General features: G+C 42.8%; 1 protein-coding gene across 1 annotated transcript in view; it reads right to left on the bottom strand.

Annotated features, from left to right (window-relative positions):
* ITGB5 (integrin subunit beta 5) overlaps positions 1-20,017 on the bottom strand; it is a 115,526-nt gene that overhangs the window by 60,260 nt on the left and 35,249 nt on the right. The window contains exon 5 of the mRNA XM_011368299.2: positions 13,167-13,335. Coding sequence (XP_011366601.1) covers positions 13,167-13,335 — 169 coding nt within the window. The remainder of the gene's footprint in view (positions 1-13,166; positions 13,336-20,017) is intronic.

Below are 20,017 nucleotides of genomic sequence, written 5' to 3'. Positions count from 1 at the left end.
GAGTGTCTGATGATGAGTATTTGAATTGTGTTGCTACTCCTAATTTCCCATATAGTTTTGGCCAAATTATTTAACACTTTGAAAGCTTTTTGATTGTCAGCAAGACAGCAATAACAATACTTAACATCTATTGATCACCTGCATTATTCCATTTAATCCTCACTGCAACCCTTGCGAAGTAGGTAATATATATATAGCGCCATCTTGTAGATGAGGAGACTGGCGTTCAGAGACGTTAAGTAACTAGTCTAAGGTCACCAAACTAGTAAGGACCCAAGATGCCAGATTCAGATTACTTGCCTCTCATTCAAAAAGCTAAACTACCCAATCATATAGGAAAAGAGGAGGGAGTGTGTGCATATGTATGTGTGTGTGTGTGTGTGTGTGTGTGTGTGTGTGTGTAATAAATGTAATAATTCATGAAAGTGTACATGGTAGGCTCTCAACTAATGACAGCCAGAACCAAAATAAATGTTTGTTGAATTAAAAGGTTGCATCTGAAATGGAAAGAGCCCCACAAATGGAGAGCGGCACAGCATAACAATAATAAATTCTGTTTTCTCTGAAGTGGATCCTTGTTATGTAAGTGATGTTAACAAACTTGGCCCAGAGGTTTGGCCCAGAAGTTGGGCTTCAGAGCATGAGTCAGGACAGGCTTATTTATTCACCCAAGCTTTGGGGCTTGAAGGTTTTACAAGATTCTACTCCACAGATAATTTACATTTGAAATAACTTTTCTACTGTTTGCCTGGTCAGCAGAGCTATCTATTTTTAAGCCTTAAGTTCTGTGTTCCATGTTTGGGGCAGACGGCAATAGTGAGAAAATGGCTGTTTTTTTTTTTTGTTTGTTTCGTTTTGTTTTTTAAAGAAAGAAAACAGTTAACTACCAAATGGAGTAGGGCACAGGGGCTGGAGTATGCGAGCTTTGGAACAGATGAGGCTGAGTTCAAATCTTTGCTTTGCTCTGTGAGACCCTGAGTCAGTAACTTAACCTCACTCCACCTCAGTTTTTTCATCTATAAAATGGAGATGTTCCTTCTTTCCAGGGCTGATGCTAAGTTTAGACATAATGTATTAAAAAGTAGTTAGCACACAAAAGGAACTTAAAAAAAAGGTCTAATTATTACTCTAAGACTAGTAATAACTTTTACATTTCTTCTCTCCTTTGCTACTTGATACATGAAGCTCCACAACTGTTCAGGGACTATGAAGTATAACATACCGAAGAGTTTGAAAGTCTTGCATTAATTAAAACCGCAATGAGATTCTACCACACGCCTCATAGAATAGCTAAAATTAAAAATGGGAAATGGGTGAAGGGGGTCAAAAGGTACAAACTTCCAGTTATAAAATAAATAAGTCATGGATATGTAAGGTACAACACAGTGACAGTAGTTAATAATACTGAACTGCATATTTAAAAGTAGCTGGTGGATCTTAAAAGTTGTCACTACAAGAAAAAAAATTTCCTAACTGTATGGCAACAGATATTGACTGCACTTATTGTGGTGATCATTTTGCAATATATACAAATGTTAACTTATTACACTGTACTCCCAAAACTAATATAATATTATGTCAATTACACTTCAGTTAAAAAAAACTAAAAAGACTAATGACATCAAATGCTGATGGAGATGTGGAAGAAATGAAATCATCATACACTGCCAGTAGGAGTGTACAATGGCATATGTAACTTTGGAAAACTGGAAGTTTCTTAAGAAATTGAACAAACACCTACCAAATGACCCAGCCATCCTTCTCCTAGGTATTGGCCTGTGAGAAATAAAAGCATACTTCTGTAGAAAGACTTGAATATGAACATTTATAGTAGTTCTATTTGTAACAGGCAAAAACTACCAAATATCCAAAGCAATCCAAATATCCATCGACAGGAGGCTGGATAAACAACGATACATCCATACAATGGATTACTACTCAGTAACGAAAGGAATGAATGGAGACACTTGACAGCACAGTTGAATTTCAAAGGCCAAAAAAGGAGCATATACTGTATTTATAAAATTTTAGCAAATGCAAACTAATGTGTAGTGACAAAAAACAAATTAGTGGCTGCCTGGGGTAAGAGGGAGAAACAACAAAGGAACACAAATACTCTTTTGCGGGGAGAAGGATATGTTCTTTATCTTGATTGTGGTGTATATGTATCTCATGGATGTGTATATATGTTAAAATTTTAAAACTGTGCACTTTCAATATGTGTAGTTTATTGTACATCAATTATACCTCAAATGCTATTGGTTTTTAAGAAGTTTTGACTTGCTCAGATAGTCGTTTGAATACAGTAAATTATATGAAGAGAATGAGCACCAATAATGTGCTGAGAATATCCTTTACACATATTCTTTGTTCGGTGGCAGTATCTGCATAGCAGTTGGGGGTTTGGGCTCAGATGTTTGGCAAATTTCCCTTCAGCCCCACATTTGCCTTGATTTGTCTTGTGACCTTGGGCAAGTTACCTAGTCTTTCCTAGTCTCAGCTTCTCAGCTCTAAGATGGAGATAACAGCACCCATAAAATAGGGCTGTTGAGAGGATTAAACAAAATGATACACAAAACGACAGTAGTAAACAGTCAAGAATTGACAGTTATTGTCATCATTATTTCCATGGAGTTGAAAATCTGTGACTTCAGTCTGTCATGCAGAAGCATATAATCCTATCTTTGGGTTGTAAGGTTATGGGTGATGTTTACCTCCTTTCTGCTTAACAGCATTTTCTAAATTTTGGGGTTAAATATGTTTCTCTTCTTATTTCTCTTAAAGAAACTACTTTAAGAGAAATAAAAACAGACCTATTTGTTCAGCTAAACTTTTCTCCATTAAGTAAAGACAAAATTTTCAAAAGCCAGTTACATTCGACGTGACAGAAGTCAGGCGTCAGACGAAAATGTCAGAGGTGGGAGTGATGGAAACACACCGGGTTCGAGTCTGGCCAAAGCTGCGACTCACTTAACTTCCCTTTGTTCCCTGGTCAAGTCTGCATCAAATTCACCATAAGGTCTGTCAGCCTTCAAACTGCCAGTTCTCACACCTGCTCAGGAGGCAACCACACCTTTTTTGTCACCAACAGAGATAGGTCATAGGACAGCCTCCTCCTCTATTCCATTTGCTTGCAGTGTCTGGTTCCACGGCCTTAGGATGCTTCATAAATAAAGGGACAACCTTCTGGCCTCTCCTCTGATCTTTCTGTCCCAGAAGAAGGAGTGCTCGTCCCTCTGCCAGGAAACACAGCCCCAAATCCCACTCTCTTTAGAGAATTTGTTCAGTCAGTCCTTCCTCTGCTTCCTTTCCATGTGCCTAAATATCTGCTAATGACTCACTTTTAATAACCCTTTTGTCCCAGCTACTCCACCAGTTCCTCATGACTTGTCTCCTTCTCTCTTTTTCTCTCAAGACTTATTGCCTCTATTTCCTCTCCTCAATTCTTAAAATCTGAGCTTTCCACATGACCTTTCCTCTCTGCCCTCCTCTCTCAGACAGTGGTTCTCAGTTCCCTGTCTCTCTCCCTCACAGACAGTGGCTCCCTGTCCTAGCAGCACCTGAGGGTCCTCTAGGGACCTTAACAATACTAATGCCCAGAGGTGCTGTAACTGGGCTGACCTATAGCCCTGTCACTGGGGTTTTTGAAGCTCCCCGTGTGAGTCTAACATCTAATGTACAGCCAAGGTTGAAAACCGCACACTGAGGTTCTGCCACCAATCCCACAGTCATCCTCAGGCCTCACCTTGTGGCCTCTCCGTTGCTGACCAGGGCCTCCTTCAAGCCCTTCTGCCCTTGGCTATCAGGACACAGCACCATCCAAATCCCCTGCCGTCCCCTCCACCCCCACCCCACCCTGGCAGCTCTGGCTGCTTGCTGACTCCACTCTCCTTTGTAGAGATTTATCCAAGTTCGTGCATCTGCTTGGAAAACTCACGATCGCATCTCAGCCCACTTGATCTCTCTCCTGAACTTTACTCCCAGATCTATGCCAAAACCCAGACGTGTCTGCTGTCACCCAGAACTCAACCTCTTCCTGAATCAGCTGCCCCTACAGGCGTCCCCATTCCCAACAGAAGGACTGTAAAATGCTTTGTCTAGAAGCCTTGAATTCATCTTTTTCATCTTACTTCCCTGCTCCCCCAGCAGCACCCACCCAGTCCTGAACTGCTAATTCTCTTCTAATCCATTCCCATGACCTGTGCTGAGCCGAAGCCTCCAGGCCATGCTGCTGGTTTCCCTGCCTTTCCTAAACACTTTGTGTAAACAGACAAAGCCTGAGGCTCACCTCCCTGCTGGCCACCAGCCTGCATTCTGCCAGCCCAGTGTGATATGCTCTGTGATCCACATTTATTCCAGCTGCTCCAGGTGAGCCATGTACGTGGCTGGATGGCCATGTTATGTAAAAATCAGCCATCCATGGACTCTGGACACATGTGTCAGAAGTAATGTGTGGCTGCAGGAGCCGTCACCACGCTCAAAATCTCTGATTCCATCCAAGTCACAGGAAGCAAATCCTCTCGTTTTGTGGGGAACCAACCAGTCCAAACAAGGCCAGAGCCAGAAAGGACTTTCTCAGGGAAGAAACTTAGCAGAGAATTCGCCCAAACTCTGCTCTGTCCTCGGAAAGCAGCAGAGATCTGGAGCTGGGGGAAGAGAGGAAGCCCAGTCCCGAAGGGGCCCAGTCCCAGAAAAACAAGAGCACCGCCCTGGCACGTGCTCAGCTCTCAGTGACGAACAAGTGAATGAAGACAGACAAAATCAGGGCCGGCTACCAAAAACCTCTCTCACAATGTCTACAAGTCTTCAATCACATCCCTCACAATTCCAACAGCTATTTAATATGCTTTGGAATCTGTCAAACTTCTTTTAAACATATAAATGTGAGAAGCATTAAGGGGCTGTCTTAAGTGAAAACATTTAATTAAATCACCTGCCATGTGCTAAGATTTGAGAAACCTAAAGAGAATTGCAGAAAGGGTGGTAATAGGGAGACAGGATTGTCTAATACAAGCTCAGGAGGGTAGATGAAGGGAGAGGGGCCAGGGCAACCAGTGAGATGGAAGACTTGGGCAGCTGGGCCTAGAAGTCAGTCTGGAGCATGCGGGGGACACTGTAAAATGGTGACGAGGATACAGCGGTCCATGAAAAAAGGAAGCAGAAAGAAGATGGAAGACCAGGCATTTCAGCCTTTGAGACAATAAAATTGGCTCCTCCCAAGAGTGAAGACAGACTTGCTGGCTTGTTTGCCTCCGATATCTGGCCCCGGAGAACGTGGGGCTGGGGAGAGAAAGGAACGAGGACAGGGGGTCAGGATGTGGTTTCTCTGTTAGAGGACATGCGCTTCCGGCCTATGGGGCAATTTGGTTTCTGGGGTTGGAAGGAGTTACACTCAGAAACTACAAGGCCTAACAAAGGAAGAAGCTCATTCAAGGCACCAGGAATAGGCTTCTGCCCTCCTCACCCACTTCCGGTCTGTCCCTGGGTCCCCTTGAACAGCCTGCCCCACGCCACGGGGACTTTTCCCACATGGTAAGGTGGCTCCATGGAGAAGCCACTAAGAGCCAGGGAAAGCTTTCCAGGCACCAGCCTAAAGCAAGCTGTGCTTGGCACACAAATGAGTATGCACGGAGAGTTCACGGTCATGGTGTCCAAGTACAAATGTGAGAACCACAGAAGACAGGCTAGAGGGGCTACTGCAGAACAACAGTACCAGTGGTTACCGGGCAGAAAAACTGACGCAAAGGAAATAGTAGCACCTGAAGTTTGGAAAGAACCTCAGATGTTGGCTCATTCAAGCGCCAGTCAATGCAGAGATCTGTCACCTGGTAACCACCCTCATCAAGGGCAGGGAGCCCCACATACACTCACTGTCACATCTGGCAGCTTGTTCTATTACTGATCTTTGTTAGAAAATTCTTATGTTGAATTCAAACGTGCCCCCTGTGGCTACCCTCGTACATGCCCTGGTACAGCCAGAAGTCTGTCTCTCTATTCTCTATAATGATGTCTGAAGTCAGGTCACATGTTGCTTCCTGTGGTATCTCTCCTCCTGGTAAACCTTTATCAATTCCCTGAGGATGCAGCTTCCAGGCCTGGCACCATCCACTTACTGCCCTCCGCTCTCTCACTCGCAGCATCTGTCTTAAGCACAGCCCCCAGAGGCAGTCGCAGTCTCCTCGGTGTGGTCTGACTGCAGAGGAAAGTGGAGCTGGGACTTTGGCCAGCAGGCCTTGGAGTGCATGTCCTATATTTGGCAGCTGAATCTCCTGATGGGCTCACGTGAAGCCTGTGGGTCCCCAGATGCATTTGAAAGTGACTTGCTTACACAGGGACCAAGGCAGAGCATAAGTGAGAGAGGCAGGGAGAGTGCAGGAGAGGGCCTAGAATGCCGATTCCCGGGAATCTGAGAAAAGCTGATGCCCCACTCCGCTGCCTTAGAAAACATAGGTGGACACCAGCCTGAATGTGGGCTGACAACACTCACAATACTCTCTCTGGTAAACAGTGTTCAGAACACAGGGGAGTCCTGCAATCAAGAAGCCATGCAGGGAACAGTTTCAGTGAGGATAGAAACACTAGCTTTAAATGACTAGGTTTTCTGATCTCAAGGACAATCTGTCTGATTAAAATGAATGGTCACCCAAATAAACAGATCCTCCAGCCAAAGGTTGATATGGCCCATGAGCCCAGTTGTCACTCAAAAGTACCAGTCACATGCTCCCTCACTGCTGGATAGGATCCACCATCTGAAAAAGTATCTCCACAGCACTATCTGAATGAGACCAAAAGCAGAACCCACGGTTCTGAGATGCCCTCTGAACTGTGAATGAGAAGGCAGACATCAGAGTTCCCATTGCACAGACAGGGAAGCCAAGGTCAAAGGAAAGCATGCTCAAAGGGCTGGATCCATCAGCACACTGGCCTGGGATGGGACCAGTGGTCTCCCTGGAGAATCTCAAGGGTTGGCAGAGCCATGTTATAACTGTTTCTGATAAACAGGATACTCTTAGCTCCAGAGATCAAGAGCATGTGCAACCATTTTCCCCTGGGACCGATTCAGTCCTGTGCCACGTCAGTAAACTGGGTCATGTGGGAAACTGAAATGTTTCCTTAGATGAGGACTTGGGTCTCTGTGGAAACACACTCATCTCACTTCTCCCTGCCTGTGGCAAGCACTCTAATATCAAGAACTCTGCCTTGGTGGGTACAGTTCCATCTCTGGCCCTGTCATTTCTGGCTGTAAGACCTTCGAGAATTTACTCAAACCTTCTAGGCTTGTTTCCTCACCAAAAGGAGAAAGTAAAACCACCCCGAAGGATTAACTAAAATAACTCCTGTGAAACCTGGCAGAGAGCTTGCTTTCTCTCAAAGCATCAGGCAATGGTAATCAATAACATCATCAGCATCAGAGCCTCAGGGCAAACACAGGGAGGCAGAGACCAAGGTGGCCCTCTGAAGGACAAGAATGCTGCGATTCAACTACTAGATTGTAAGGGGCCAGACCTTCCACAGTCAGTGTACTCTGTTGGCACCTGAGGTTGTTACACAGGCATCTGTCTTCCAACTGGAGTGATGCTCACGGGACAGGAGCTGAGGCTATGCATCCCTTTACCTATGCATCCCTCACAGAACCTAACAGGTGTCTTGCATATAGTAAGTAGTCAACAAATTTTCAAAAGTTATAATAAAACACTGCACATTAACCTTTCAGGCAAGCACTAAGAGAGAGAACAAGTTTGGGGAGATGAGAAGAGAAAGGGGACCAACCTGACCAGTTGGTGGGCAGTCCCCACACCAGATCTGAGCTTGGAGACGGAGGAGTCTGAATTCCAACACAGCACATAATGAAAAACAAGGTTAGATTCCTCTGTGATTGGCTCCCCGAATCATGCTGACATTCAAGTCTATTTTTGTTGCCTTGTAACAATAAACATGTTCTCATTAGCAGTTTGTTTTTCATGCTTCCATCTATACTTTGCAATGAAAAATCTTTTCAAAAAATATTTTCTGTGGTTAAACTTCAGGAGGGCAAAAGTGTAGTATTTCTTCCCTTGGGGAAAGGAAATCCCAGCCTGTGACTCAGGATTTAGACATTCATCTCAAACCCAAGCCTCAGCCTCATGCAGTAGGACTGCTTCTATGGAGAGTCCAATCTGCACTTCATCTTAGCCAAAAGGCCGAGAAGCAATGGAGAATCCAATCTGAATTGAAGGGAAACATTTGCAACATATAGCACTGAACCATATGAGTTTTCTATTTTTGCAGGAGAAACTATCAAATATATCACTGATGGCCCAATATCAGCGATTTCATATAGTTCCATCTAATGTTTACAAATAGGTTGTTTAATTTGATTTCTGATGGATCTGCAAGCTCAAACCAAATCCCTGAGGAAAGAGACTTTCTCTCATCTTTCTTTAATTTTCTCCACCATACCTGCCACTGAGCCCCAGGTGCTTGATAAATACTTACTGGGTTGGAAAGTATCGCCAAGTAACAGTACTTGTGGTTCTGCTTTAACAGACATGTGTGAAGCACTGTGACATGGAGGCAGCCTGGTGTAAAGGGAGGATGAATGGGCTTGGAGCCAGGTGGACCTGGGGGTTCCTGAACTTCAGAACCATAAAAAACTCTGTGAGAACAACCATCAACATGTTTACCAAATGTTTAAGGAGAACCTATTATGTGCCAGGCAGTGAGCTCGGTGCTAGGGATATAAAGTAAGAAGAGACAGGGTCTCTACCTTCAGGGAGCTCACTGTCTCAAAGGGGAGGCAGACATCACTCAAGGAGTGGCTCAAACAGAAATAAAATGGTAACTGGAGTAGATGTGACCAAGGGCCTGGCGCTTAGGGACTCTGATGTAGTCAGGAAAATCAATCAAGGAATGCTTCCCTGACACATGGGCAAGTAAGAGGAGGTCTGAACCATAAGTAGCCATTGATCGGACATTAAAAGAAAAGCAAGTTCAGGGAAAAAGAAGGGAGGGATGCAAAGGCAAAACACAGAGGATTTTCAGAGCAGTGAAACTACTCTGTACGATACTATAACAAGGGATATATGTCATCGTATATTTGTCCAAACCCATAGGATGCACACCACCAAGAGTGAACCCCCATGTAAACTATAGATAATGTCATGTGTCGTTGTAGGTTCATCATGAATCAATGATGTGTCAGTGTAGGTTCATCAATTGTATCAATGTGCCACTCTGGTATGGAAAATTGATAATGGGGGGAGGCTACATGTGTAGGGGGTGAAGGGAGCAACAGAGGGTCTATGGCAATTCTGGGTACTCTCTGCTCATTTTGTTGTAAACCCAAAACTGCTCTTACTAAATCCCGTTCATTAATTAAAAAAAAAAAAAAAAAGAGCCGAATGCAGGGGAAGAATAGTCCAAGCAGAGGAAACAGCATGTGCAAAGAGCCTCACAAGAGTCAGAGTAACTGACTCAAGGTCATGGTGGCTGGAATGCAAAGGCCAGGGATGGAGACCCGAGAGAGTGGTGCCAGAGGGCCCGAGAATAGCTCGTCTCTTTTCCTCTTTGCCAAGTGGACACTTAAAGCTAAAAGGAGTCCATCGCTTTAAATGAAAAACTGACATTCTTTCCAGGTACAGATATATAGCCTCAGTCATCACAGGAGACTCCTAACTTTCCCCAGGATGATTCTTCCCTGCCATCGTCAGCCAAAGGAGCCAAGAGGAGCAGACACCCTCCAGGCAGGTAATAGACGTTTATACTGGAAGATAAAGAGAGATAAAGTCTCACTTGTGCCCTGTTGACAACTGCGAGTTGTAACTCAGTCAGTTCTCACCCATCTTGTCAGAACAGGCATCTGTGAGCAGGGCAGTGAAGCCCTCAGCACAGCTCAAGGGCAGGAGATAAAATAAGGAAACATCACCTCAGGGACAAAAACAGTCTAGAGATTCAAAAGTGTACATTAAACCACAAACATTTGCCAAATACAAAGTCAAGGCGAACAGGTTCGATAATAGGTTTCTAGGTAAAGATAAGAAATTAAGGGGTGGTGACATTCCCTCATTCCAACCCAGCTGGGTATGACACACTGGGAAAATATGCCTGCACTGGTGACAGAGGCATTCTTGGTAGATGGCCTCCCACAGCAACGGGACCTGCTGGGGGAAAGAGAGCAACACAAAGCTTCCACTTGTAGAAGCAAGGTCCTTATCCTAAATAGAATCCTAAGTAGGTACAGTAAGATAGTTTCCTTCTGTTTGCAGAGAACAGCTTTCCAAGAAATACTGAGCAGGCCATAGAGGTGGGATTTAAGGTCATCCGTGTGAACATTCCATTCTCCTAAATCTCACAAGTTGATAACCAACAGTCTATTCCAGGGAAACTAGAGTAAAAAAGAAACCAGAACAAAGAGACCCTGTGGACTGAGACAGGCCTGTTATCAGCTGCATCTCCAAGGGCTGAGAGGAGGCTGCCTGTGCTGCTGCAGTGGGACAGCCCAGCCCACTCCAGCCTGCAGGAGGCTCATCTCCTACTGCAGAGTCCCAGGCCTGCTGGCGCTGTCACATTTGGTTTGCAGGATTAAGTGGAAGGGCCTATAATCTGGGCAAATCAGGCGGAGGCAGAAAACTCAGTAAACAAAGTAAGGGATGCTTAGGACATTAAAAAACAACAACAACCACAACAAAAACCCTTAAAAAAATCTACCATTGAAATTAATATCTCATTATCATTGAAATAAAAATCAAATTATCATTGAAATTTTAGAAATCTAATTAGAAATCTAATTATCATAATTAGAAATCTAATTATCATTGAAATCTAATTATCATTAAAACAGATATCTGGGATTTCCTTCAAATAACAGGGGATGAAGGAGTTGGAAAAACAAATGAAACACGATCGGCCATGAGGTGGAAATTACTAAAGATGGACAATAGGTACATGGAGTTTAATTTAGGTAAATAAAAAAATTTAAAAACGACCCCCCAAAATTAAAAGCACACATAATCCTATCACTGGAGACAACTATTGTTATCACTTTGGTCTACTTATTTTCAATATTTTTCTTTTTTGTTTGCAAAATAGAATCATCCTGTTCTTACTGTTTTATCACCTGCTTTCCACTCCCCTCTTAATTTATCTTAAGAATTATTCAAGTCCTTAAATATGCTTTAAAAGTATTGCCACATAGTCATGCACCAAAAAGTAGGCCATAATCTATATTTGGTTACTATAAGATGATGGTGAACCGGGAAGGATGATATTTGTTATAAATAGGTGATTTCAAGTGAGAAAGAAATTGCTTGCTATGTACTGACAGCACAAAAGAAAAAAAAAAAAAGGTGAAGAGAGAATCTGGTGGCTTACAGACTATAAATTCCAACTGCTAACTTTCCAGGTATTCTCTATTGCAAAGGCCGTGGTGGAGAATTAGAGAAAATGTCAACAGAGTGCCTGTCAGCCAACAATAATTCACCCATGAGGGTCAGGCAATGAATTGAAGACACCTGAGAATACTGAGTTTTCAAAGGGAAAAACATTTTCATGGGTCTGGGATGGCACAGGAAGGCACAAGAGTAAATCTAATAGCTTCTCAAAGACCACTGTGCTTCAAGCATTCAATCATGCTGTTCTGATTAACCTAATTAAACAGAATTAATATAACTGGACATTGCTTAGGCCTGTCACTGAGTTCTTTCTCCTAAGACTTATAGGCGATTTCCTCCCTTGCAAAAAAGAAAATCCACAAAATTCTCAAGATGGGGAGAAGAGAGGGATACTGTTTTCCCTGCACCATCGTCCCTACCAAAAAGCGCAACTTGGCAGAATGTCTGTAAAGACGATGCCTCACACAATCGGTGTCTGAATGCCAGTCAAAATACAATTTTTCTTTCTGAAGCAAATCGATAAACTGTCTATTTTCTGATGCATTTGAAAGTTTAAGAGCCAAACATATTCCGACTGTGTTCCATCTGGCTTTCCTGGACTGCTCCAAAGCATCAGGGACCTCTGAACCAAACTGTCTGGCCTGGCCAACAGCTGAGAAGAGCCTGCCCTACAGCCATCCTGGACAGGGGGCCACTGTGAGACCTCCCTCTCCAGGGTGTCCCCAGTGACTAATGGAACCAAAATGGGGCAGAGAAGAGACTATGCTGCTTTCTTCACATTTTTCCTTCCCCTTATCCCTCTCTACCACTTTGATTTTTTATTTCAGAAAAGACAACTGTGGCTCTCTCATCACCCTGTCCAGGACTGTGTGGAAGAAAAGTGAGAGTGTGACACACTGAACACAGGATCTCTAGGGTCAGAAACATGTAAGTGGACAATTATGTGCTTATCACCTTGTAAGTGAACAGTAGCAGCTGATATGCAGTTTTTTAAACTGAATCCTTCCCCAGCCCCCCACTGAATGTGAGTCCCAACCACTGCCCTACTGCAGAGCTCGCCTAAAGTTTCAGGAAAGCATTGCCGATTATACACGCTCTATGACGACACTATGGAAAAATTTCAAAAGTATGTGTTGAGATAGAGAATTCAAGAGTGATTTTTATGTTTTGTTGTCATTGAGTTGTTTTGACAGTAGAAAAATATTTTAAGAAGAAGTTATTACCAACATATTCCAACTATATATTTTACTGAGATTGGAGCATCTTAAAGCATGAATTCATTTCTGACCTAAGTCTACGCCTTCCCTCTGGATTCATATATCATAGAGAAGCAGGAGAAAAACAAATAGAAATGCAACCAAAGATGACATGCACTTCTCCCTTTCAGCTAGATTCTCCAAAAGAGCAACCTTTAAGGTTTACCAAAGTTAGGCCAGAAAGCTCTACAAGTTTCTATACATTTGGCTTGACCTTTACTTTTTTCCCCTGCAAAGATGCAAAAAAGCCAAATGCATAAACACAGAACAGCTGTCTCCTGGCAAAGACAGTATTCACTGCACATAGCCACACCCTGACACAGAGACACCAATCCCGATCCGTCCCCGAGCTCCAGCTGATTCAATTATTGTAGATTTCCCCAAGGGTTCGCTGAGCTCACCTTCTGATGTAAGAGTGAACAGGAAACCACATGCTGGGGTGGCTCAAAATCTGCCATCTCCTACAGGAAGTGCCACGACGCCCACTGATGCTCTCTTCCCTGACCTCTCACGCAGAGACAGGACCAAAAAGGAAAGTTACCTTGCAGACAGCCGCCTGGAGTATTGCATCGAATCCCCCCTCGGGAGCATCACGGTTCCGGGACACCCTCTGTTTCCGAACTTCCTCATTGAAGCTGTCAACTCTGTCTGTGAGAGGCAGCAAATGACGGAACCCAAAGGAAGGGACGCAGTTTGGGAATAACTTGTAACTAGAGAGAAAGAAGAGAAGAGTCATTTTTCCATCAGTGTCTCTAAATTTTAAATAACCAAGTATGACGTGCACCAATTAATATTTACCCGGCACCTACTGTGTGCCCCTGGGATGGGCAGAGTGGAGAGAACAAAACGAAATAACAGTCTCAATTCTCTGAACATCAAGCCCTAAACTACATGCAAGATTGCATATACCAGGTTGTAAATGAATGGAATGGACAAATGATTCCGAAGAAGTAGAGATAGTGGGCTATTGTGCTCAGGGGAAACATCATGGAGAAGCCCAGGCAGCACAGAGGGGAAGGCTTTTGGGGCTGAGGAAGGTAGGCAATGTTGAGGGAAGGCAACGTGAGCAGAGTTACTCTATGAAGCTAGCTTCTCCAACTCTGCTGCTGCTATAGGACATAGGATCACACGACCCCTTCATTTCAATCTACTCAGAGCCCACCAGGATGTGCTGGCACGAAAAGCAATGTGACGTGGAACAAGAATGAAATGTTCTTTCTGTTTTCTTCATTCATTTATAACTATCACAATGCTAAACTATCAGCTCTTGTAGATATAATAGAAATCATTTAGACACCAACCATCTTCAAATGGAAAATTTTATCTGGAAGATTGGAAAGAGGAAAATATTGCACCTCAGTAGTAGGTTAATGCCATGTCTTTCTACTGAAATATTGGGCAATCTCATTTTTAACTTGCAGTAGAGATCCCAAGTAACCCCTGGAGGAAGTTAGAGCCTAATTAGAGTTCTAGGAGTTTCTGCTTGATATATAGCCAATGAACTAGGAATAGAGGCCTTACACTGTTTCACAAATGGGTTCACTAGGTAAAAGGGGTGAAGGAAGAGGGTCCTGGACAGAGAGATCACATGCCATAGCCCTGTAGCAGGAGGAAGCAAAGACAGAGGAAGACCAGGGGAACTGCAGTGCAGGGAGCAAGGGCAAGAATGGGCTAAGAGGAAGCTGGGAAAGCAGGCGGATCGAGACTGCACAGGTCTGTGGACATGTTAAGGAAGCCTCTCTTTCAGAACAAAAGATCAGAAGCAAACACTAACAGAGAGGCCTTGGGCGCAGGCTTTATAATCCACTGCAAGCCACATGCATGGGAAAGAAAACAGGCTTAGCAACTGCTAGGGGACCCTGCCTAACTGCTGCCAGCACACGGGCAGGTCCAGACAGGCTCCCTTCCTCCTCACAAGTGGCAATCTTTGGCTTTCTAGGAGGCCACTCCATTCTCTTTTGGGACCTACAGTGCCTACTCCATCCACCACAGTCACTCACAACGAGTTGGTTCTGGATAGAGTCATCCTCACTGCCACAATGACCATGGTTCTCTCCAGACAGGGGCAGCAGCTAGACGCTTTCCCCACTTGACTTTCTTTTGTTTTGCTCCCTCCTCCCACTCCAGATCTTTACTTGCACCCTGTGCTTGGACAGGTCAGATTCCTATAACCAGTGCCTTGGGCCACCCAAACTTTCATCCATATCTCATTTTCTCATAAAGAGAAGGGTCATGAAAACTGCATTCCCAGCTGGAAAAAGGAACTGAGCTGAGGTCCCATCTGGGGTTATTTGACAAATGGAGAGGCCCAGAAAGAAGTAAATACACACAAACTCTCACTTCCCTCTTTTCCTCTGAGGAGCTACGCCCGTCTGTGTTGTTCTGGGCCTTGATTTAGGACTTCAGGTATGTGTTGATTGTCATGGTTGATCAGGTTAATGAGGAAAGGGAGGAGAGGAACAGAATAATTGTCATTCAATGAAAAAAACAGGGAAGCTGTGAAAAGCTCAGCTAAATTAGCTAAATTAACTCTTTCCACACGTTCCTGAAAATAGAAATAAGTACAGTTGACCCTTGAATAATGCAGGGGTTAGAGGAGCTGTATATAACTTTTGACTCCCCCAAAACTACTACCCACATATATATGAGCAAATGATTTTTGACAAGGAAACAGAATACATACAATGGAGAAAAGAAAGCCTCTTCAATAAACGATGCTCAGAAAATTGAAAAGCCACATGCGAAAGAATGAAACTAGACTACTATTTGTCAACATACACAAAAATGAACTCAAAATGGATTAAAGACCTGAATATGAGACCTAAAACAATAAGATGTGTAGAAGAAAACATAGCTACTAAACTTATGGGTCTTGGTCTTAGAGACGATTCTATGAATTTGACCTTGAAGACAAGGGAAGCAAAAGAAAAAAAAAAGAATGGAATTATATCAAACTAAAAAGCTTCTGCACAGCAAAACAAACAAACAAACAAACAAAAAACCCATCAACAAAACAAGAAGGTAACCAACTGAATGAGAGAAGATATTTGCCAACAACACCTCCAATAAGGGGCTATGATCCAAAATATATAAACAACTCATACAACTCAACAATGAAAAAACAAACAATCCAATTAAAAATGGGCAGAGGACCTGAACAGACATTTCTCCTATGAAGACTTACCAATGGCCAATAGATATATGAAAAAAATGCTTAACTTTACTAGCTTTTAGGGAAATGTAAATCAAAACCACAATGAGATACCACTTCACGTCTGTTGGAATGGCTGTTATCAACAAGGCAGGTAATAAAAAGTGTTGGAGAGGTTGTGGGGAAAAAGGAACCTTCATACACTGCTGGTGGGAATGTACACTGGTAAATCCACTGGAGGTTCCTCAAAATATTAAGAATAGAATTACCATATGACCCAGCAATCCCTCTTCTGGGTATATACTCAAAAAACTTGAAAACATTTATCCGTAAAGATACATGCACCCCAATGTTCATTGTAGCACTATTCGTGGTGGCCAAGACATGGAAACAACCAAGCTGTTCTTCAATAGATGATTGGATAAAGAAGCTGTGGTACATTTATGCAATGGAATATTACTCAGGCATAGGAAAAGATGAAATACTGTCATTTGCAACAACATGGATGGACATTGAGAATATCATGCTAAGTGAAATAAGCCAGACAGAAAAAGTTGAGAACCGTAACTTCACTCATATGTGGGATATAAATTGAAAGCAACAAACAAGACAAACAAAAACTCATAGACACAGGCAACAGCATGGTGGTTACCAGAGGGATGGGAGGAGGGGGGAAGCAGAAATGGGTAAGTGGGTAAATATATGGTGACGGAAGGAGATTTGACTTTAAGTGGTTGGGTGGTGAACACACAATGCAATATACAGATGATGTATAATAGGATTGTACACTTGAAACCTATATAATTTTATTAAACAATGTCGCTCCAATAAATTTAATTAAAAAATGAAACAAATTAACTACTAATAGTCTACTGTTGACCGGAAGCCTTACCAATAATATAAACAGCCGTTTAACACATATTTTGTATGTTAGCTGTATTACATACTGTATTCTTAAAATAAAGTAAGCTAGAGAAGATAAAATGTTATTAAGAAAACTCGAAGGAAGGGAAAATACATTTATAGTATTGTATGTATTTGTTTAAAAGATCCATGTATGAGTGGACATGCACAGTTCAAATCTGTGTTGTTCAAGGGTCAACTGCAGACAAATTTTTACTGTGGAGCAGTACTATTAAGTAATTAGGAACTAGAAAATGTGTTTTCCAGAGAGAAGCCTTCACTGCAGAGAATTTACTATAACCAAATTAGAGTCACTTCTTAATTAGAAGAAAACAACTTCATCACACAGACCTTGTATATAATGTCACCTATGAGTAGTTATTTTAATTTAACCCATGGAAGAGCTGAATGGCCTAAAGATCAGGGTGTTTGGGGGGTCTCATGCCAGGAAACCCTCCCACCCCAACCCTGCGTCTGTGCTGTAAGGCCCAGTTTAGAGCCATGTATAGGGAGTTACTAAATTAAGGACTATGAACCAGTAAGATAAGTAAAATATATATGCTTAAAGAGCCTGGGGGAGCATGTGTGTATAAAAAGTAAATTCGATTTGAAGACACTAGATCTAGGCAAATCCAGGAAATAATAATGCTTCAAGAGAATGTTATAGATCAAGCTGATACAGAAAGAGCTAGAGAACTCTCAGGTGCCAGAAATGAAGAGGAAAACGTCCAACAAATGAATGGATTTAGGAGACTAGGTGAGAAGTGAACAGGAGCTCACAGCAGAGAGCTCTCCATGTGTCAGGACCTCCCAGAGGTCCTAAGGGCTGGGGCAGGGTTCTAACAGGGTCGATGCGCATCAGGCCCTTGTAAGGCCAAGCCCTGGACTGCGGCTCTCTGCATGAAGCAGAGCACTGCGAAAAGCTGCCCTGTTGCCAAAACCAAAAACAGAAAAATTCCAGCCACTGGCCTGGGAAAAGGAAGCAAGATCCACTTTGGGCCAAGAGCAAGAAAAATCACCCATAAAAATGGCAACTCCAGACAAGTTAGAATTCACTACTTTTACGGTGAAGGAACCTCCAGATGAGAAATGAACAGGAAAACTAGTTCCAGTGACACCTGGAGGACACCTGGAGGACACCTGGCTGCAGTGAACCTGAAACTTGCAGGAGGCCAGCATACCAGGGGCATGTGATCCTCTGATGAAGAGATGCTAATGAAAACGTTATGGACCCCATGAAAAACAAACCACCATGAAGGAATGTCAGCAAATTCAACAAACTGAAGAGCCTGCAGTTCAAGAAGCAGAGATAACTACATGACTTGAAGTACTTTTAAAAAATCCAAGGAGAAAAAGGATTTTCTCCTTGGATTTTTTAAAAGTACCAAGACCAGAACGGGATATTATCGGGGAGCGGGAGGAGGGGAGTGGTCAGAAGGCTGTGAAAAAAAATAGTATGAAAAACAGAAGTCTGTAAAAGAACCAAATAAAAATAAAAATATAGTCACTGAAATTCAAAAATGAAACTTTAGTGCATGAATTAAACAACAGAAGAACAAATGGTAAATCGGAAGAAGTTTCTTAGTACGCAGCTTAGGGAAAGAAAGTGGTAGAAATTGGGGGAGAAAAATTAAGATGTTTAGAATGAGAATCTCTAACACACATCTAGTAGTGTTAGAAAATGGAGAGACTAGGAAAGAGGAACCAAAAACAACTTTCTTCTGAGAATTATCAAGATAAGGATGTATTCTTTGATTAAACAAAAGCAAACCAAGTACTTCCATTTTCCTGCGTGTGCTGAGAACGTTTAAGATCTGCTCTCTTAACCACTATACAAGTATATATCAAGTATAGTATCATTAACTATTGTCACCATACCGTACATTAGATCCCCAGAACATATCCACCGTATAACTGAAAGTTGGTACTCTTTGTCTAACATCTCCCCATTCTCAACCCTCCACCTTCCAACCCCTGTTTCTATAAGTTCAGCTTTTTCAGCTTCCGTGAATAGATGAGATATGACATGTATTTCGACAAGAGCCCAATATCGCTAAAAAAAGAAAGTGTTTAGAACCAGAAATAACATACCAGATTAATCCTTCAGATCCTGTATCAGTGACTATCATGTGACTCTTTTCAGTGACACTATTCCTATTCCTCAGAATAGCAATGAAATAGTTCTTTAATTTGATAATTAAATTACTCTATGTCGTTTTTCTCTGGTAGCCCCAGTACCTCTTATTTAAGTTCTGGCATTTCTACTGCATTCTAAGATGGGAAGGGATGAGTCTAGGATCTTGATCCTTTGGCAGAAATATCTGAAGCAGGAGGAGGAGGGACAAACCTCAGGAAAGACTCAGGAAAAACTGGCTCTCTTTTCTCTGAGATGTCCTGCACAGGAGGTTAAGTCACTTTTCCTGACTCCCCTATCCCCTCCAAAACTCCCTGGGGGCTGCTTCTGCTGCTCCCACCACTATAGGAAAGAAAAACATAACTGGAAGTGCCATTGCAGCTTGAAAAGAACCCTGTGATTTTCCTCTTCACATGAGCTAAAGGAAAGGAATAGACTAGGATCACAGACAACCAGCCAGGCATGGAACACAAACAGTGAAGCAGGCCAGCTATGAGACAAGAAGGGGTGGTGAGAACTGTGGCAGCCAAACATGTGGGATAAGCCAGCTTTACCAGACCTCTGTTTTTTTTTGTTTTGTTTTTTCAAGCAAACCTAGGAATCCTGGTTATTCTTAATTAAATCTCCTATTTTTTAAATCTGGGTAACTAATTCACAGTGGCATTTAAACTCAGAAAGGCAGACAAAGCCCATGTGCGGGCTGGATCAGACACGGGAACAGCCAGATTGCATTCCCCGGCTTGCTCTGTTCTGCCCTGGAATTAGTGGGGCATTTCCGAGGACACTCAGGACACCACACATATCTCATTGCCTAGGCGTGGGGAGATAACTGAGCCAAGGAGTGACTCCCCGATGTATTTCTCAGCTTGAAGAAGAGAGATTTGCATAACTTAGACACGATGTTTCCTTCAAAACTTCCATTCTTTACTGGATTTCCTGTCTTACAAACAGCTTTTCAGTGTGCCTTATACTCACTGTCAAGACTTTTACTGTCAGCAATTGGTTCTGCCTTCTAGGGCTTAGAGAAGGAGTTCTGAATAAGTAGTAAATAATAACCTGATTTTGAATGCTGAGTGCCCAGAGCCAGGCCATCCTTTGCCTGCTTCCAATCTAGCATCTCACGGTTAGTGGATTGTCCACAAAAGAATGAAAGTGGAGACACACCCTGTCTGTGTGGAGTCGGGGTCCAACGGAGGGCAGAGGT

Source organism: Pteropus vampyrus, unplaced genomic scaffold, assembly GCF_000151845.1.
Source record: "Pteropus vampyrus isolate Shadow unplaced genomic scaffold, Pvam_2.0 Scaffold1, whole genome shotgun sequence".
Taxonomy (NCBI): domain Eukaryota; kingdom Metazoa; phylum Chordata; class Mammalia; order Chiroptera; family Pteropodidae; genus Pteropus; species Pteropus vampyrus.
The sequence above is the reverse complement of the archived record's forward strand: the minus strand, read 5'-3'. Positions and strand labels throughout refer to the sequence as shown.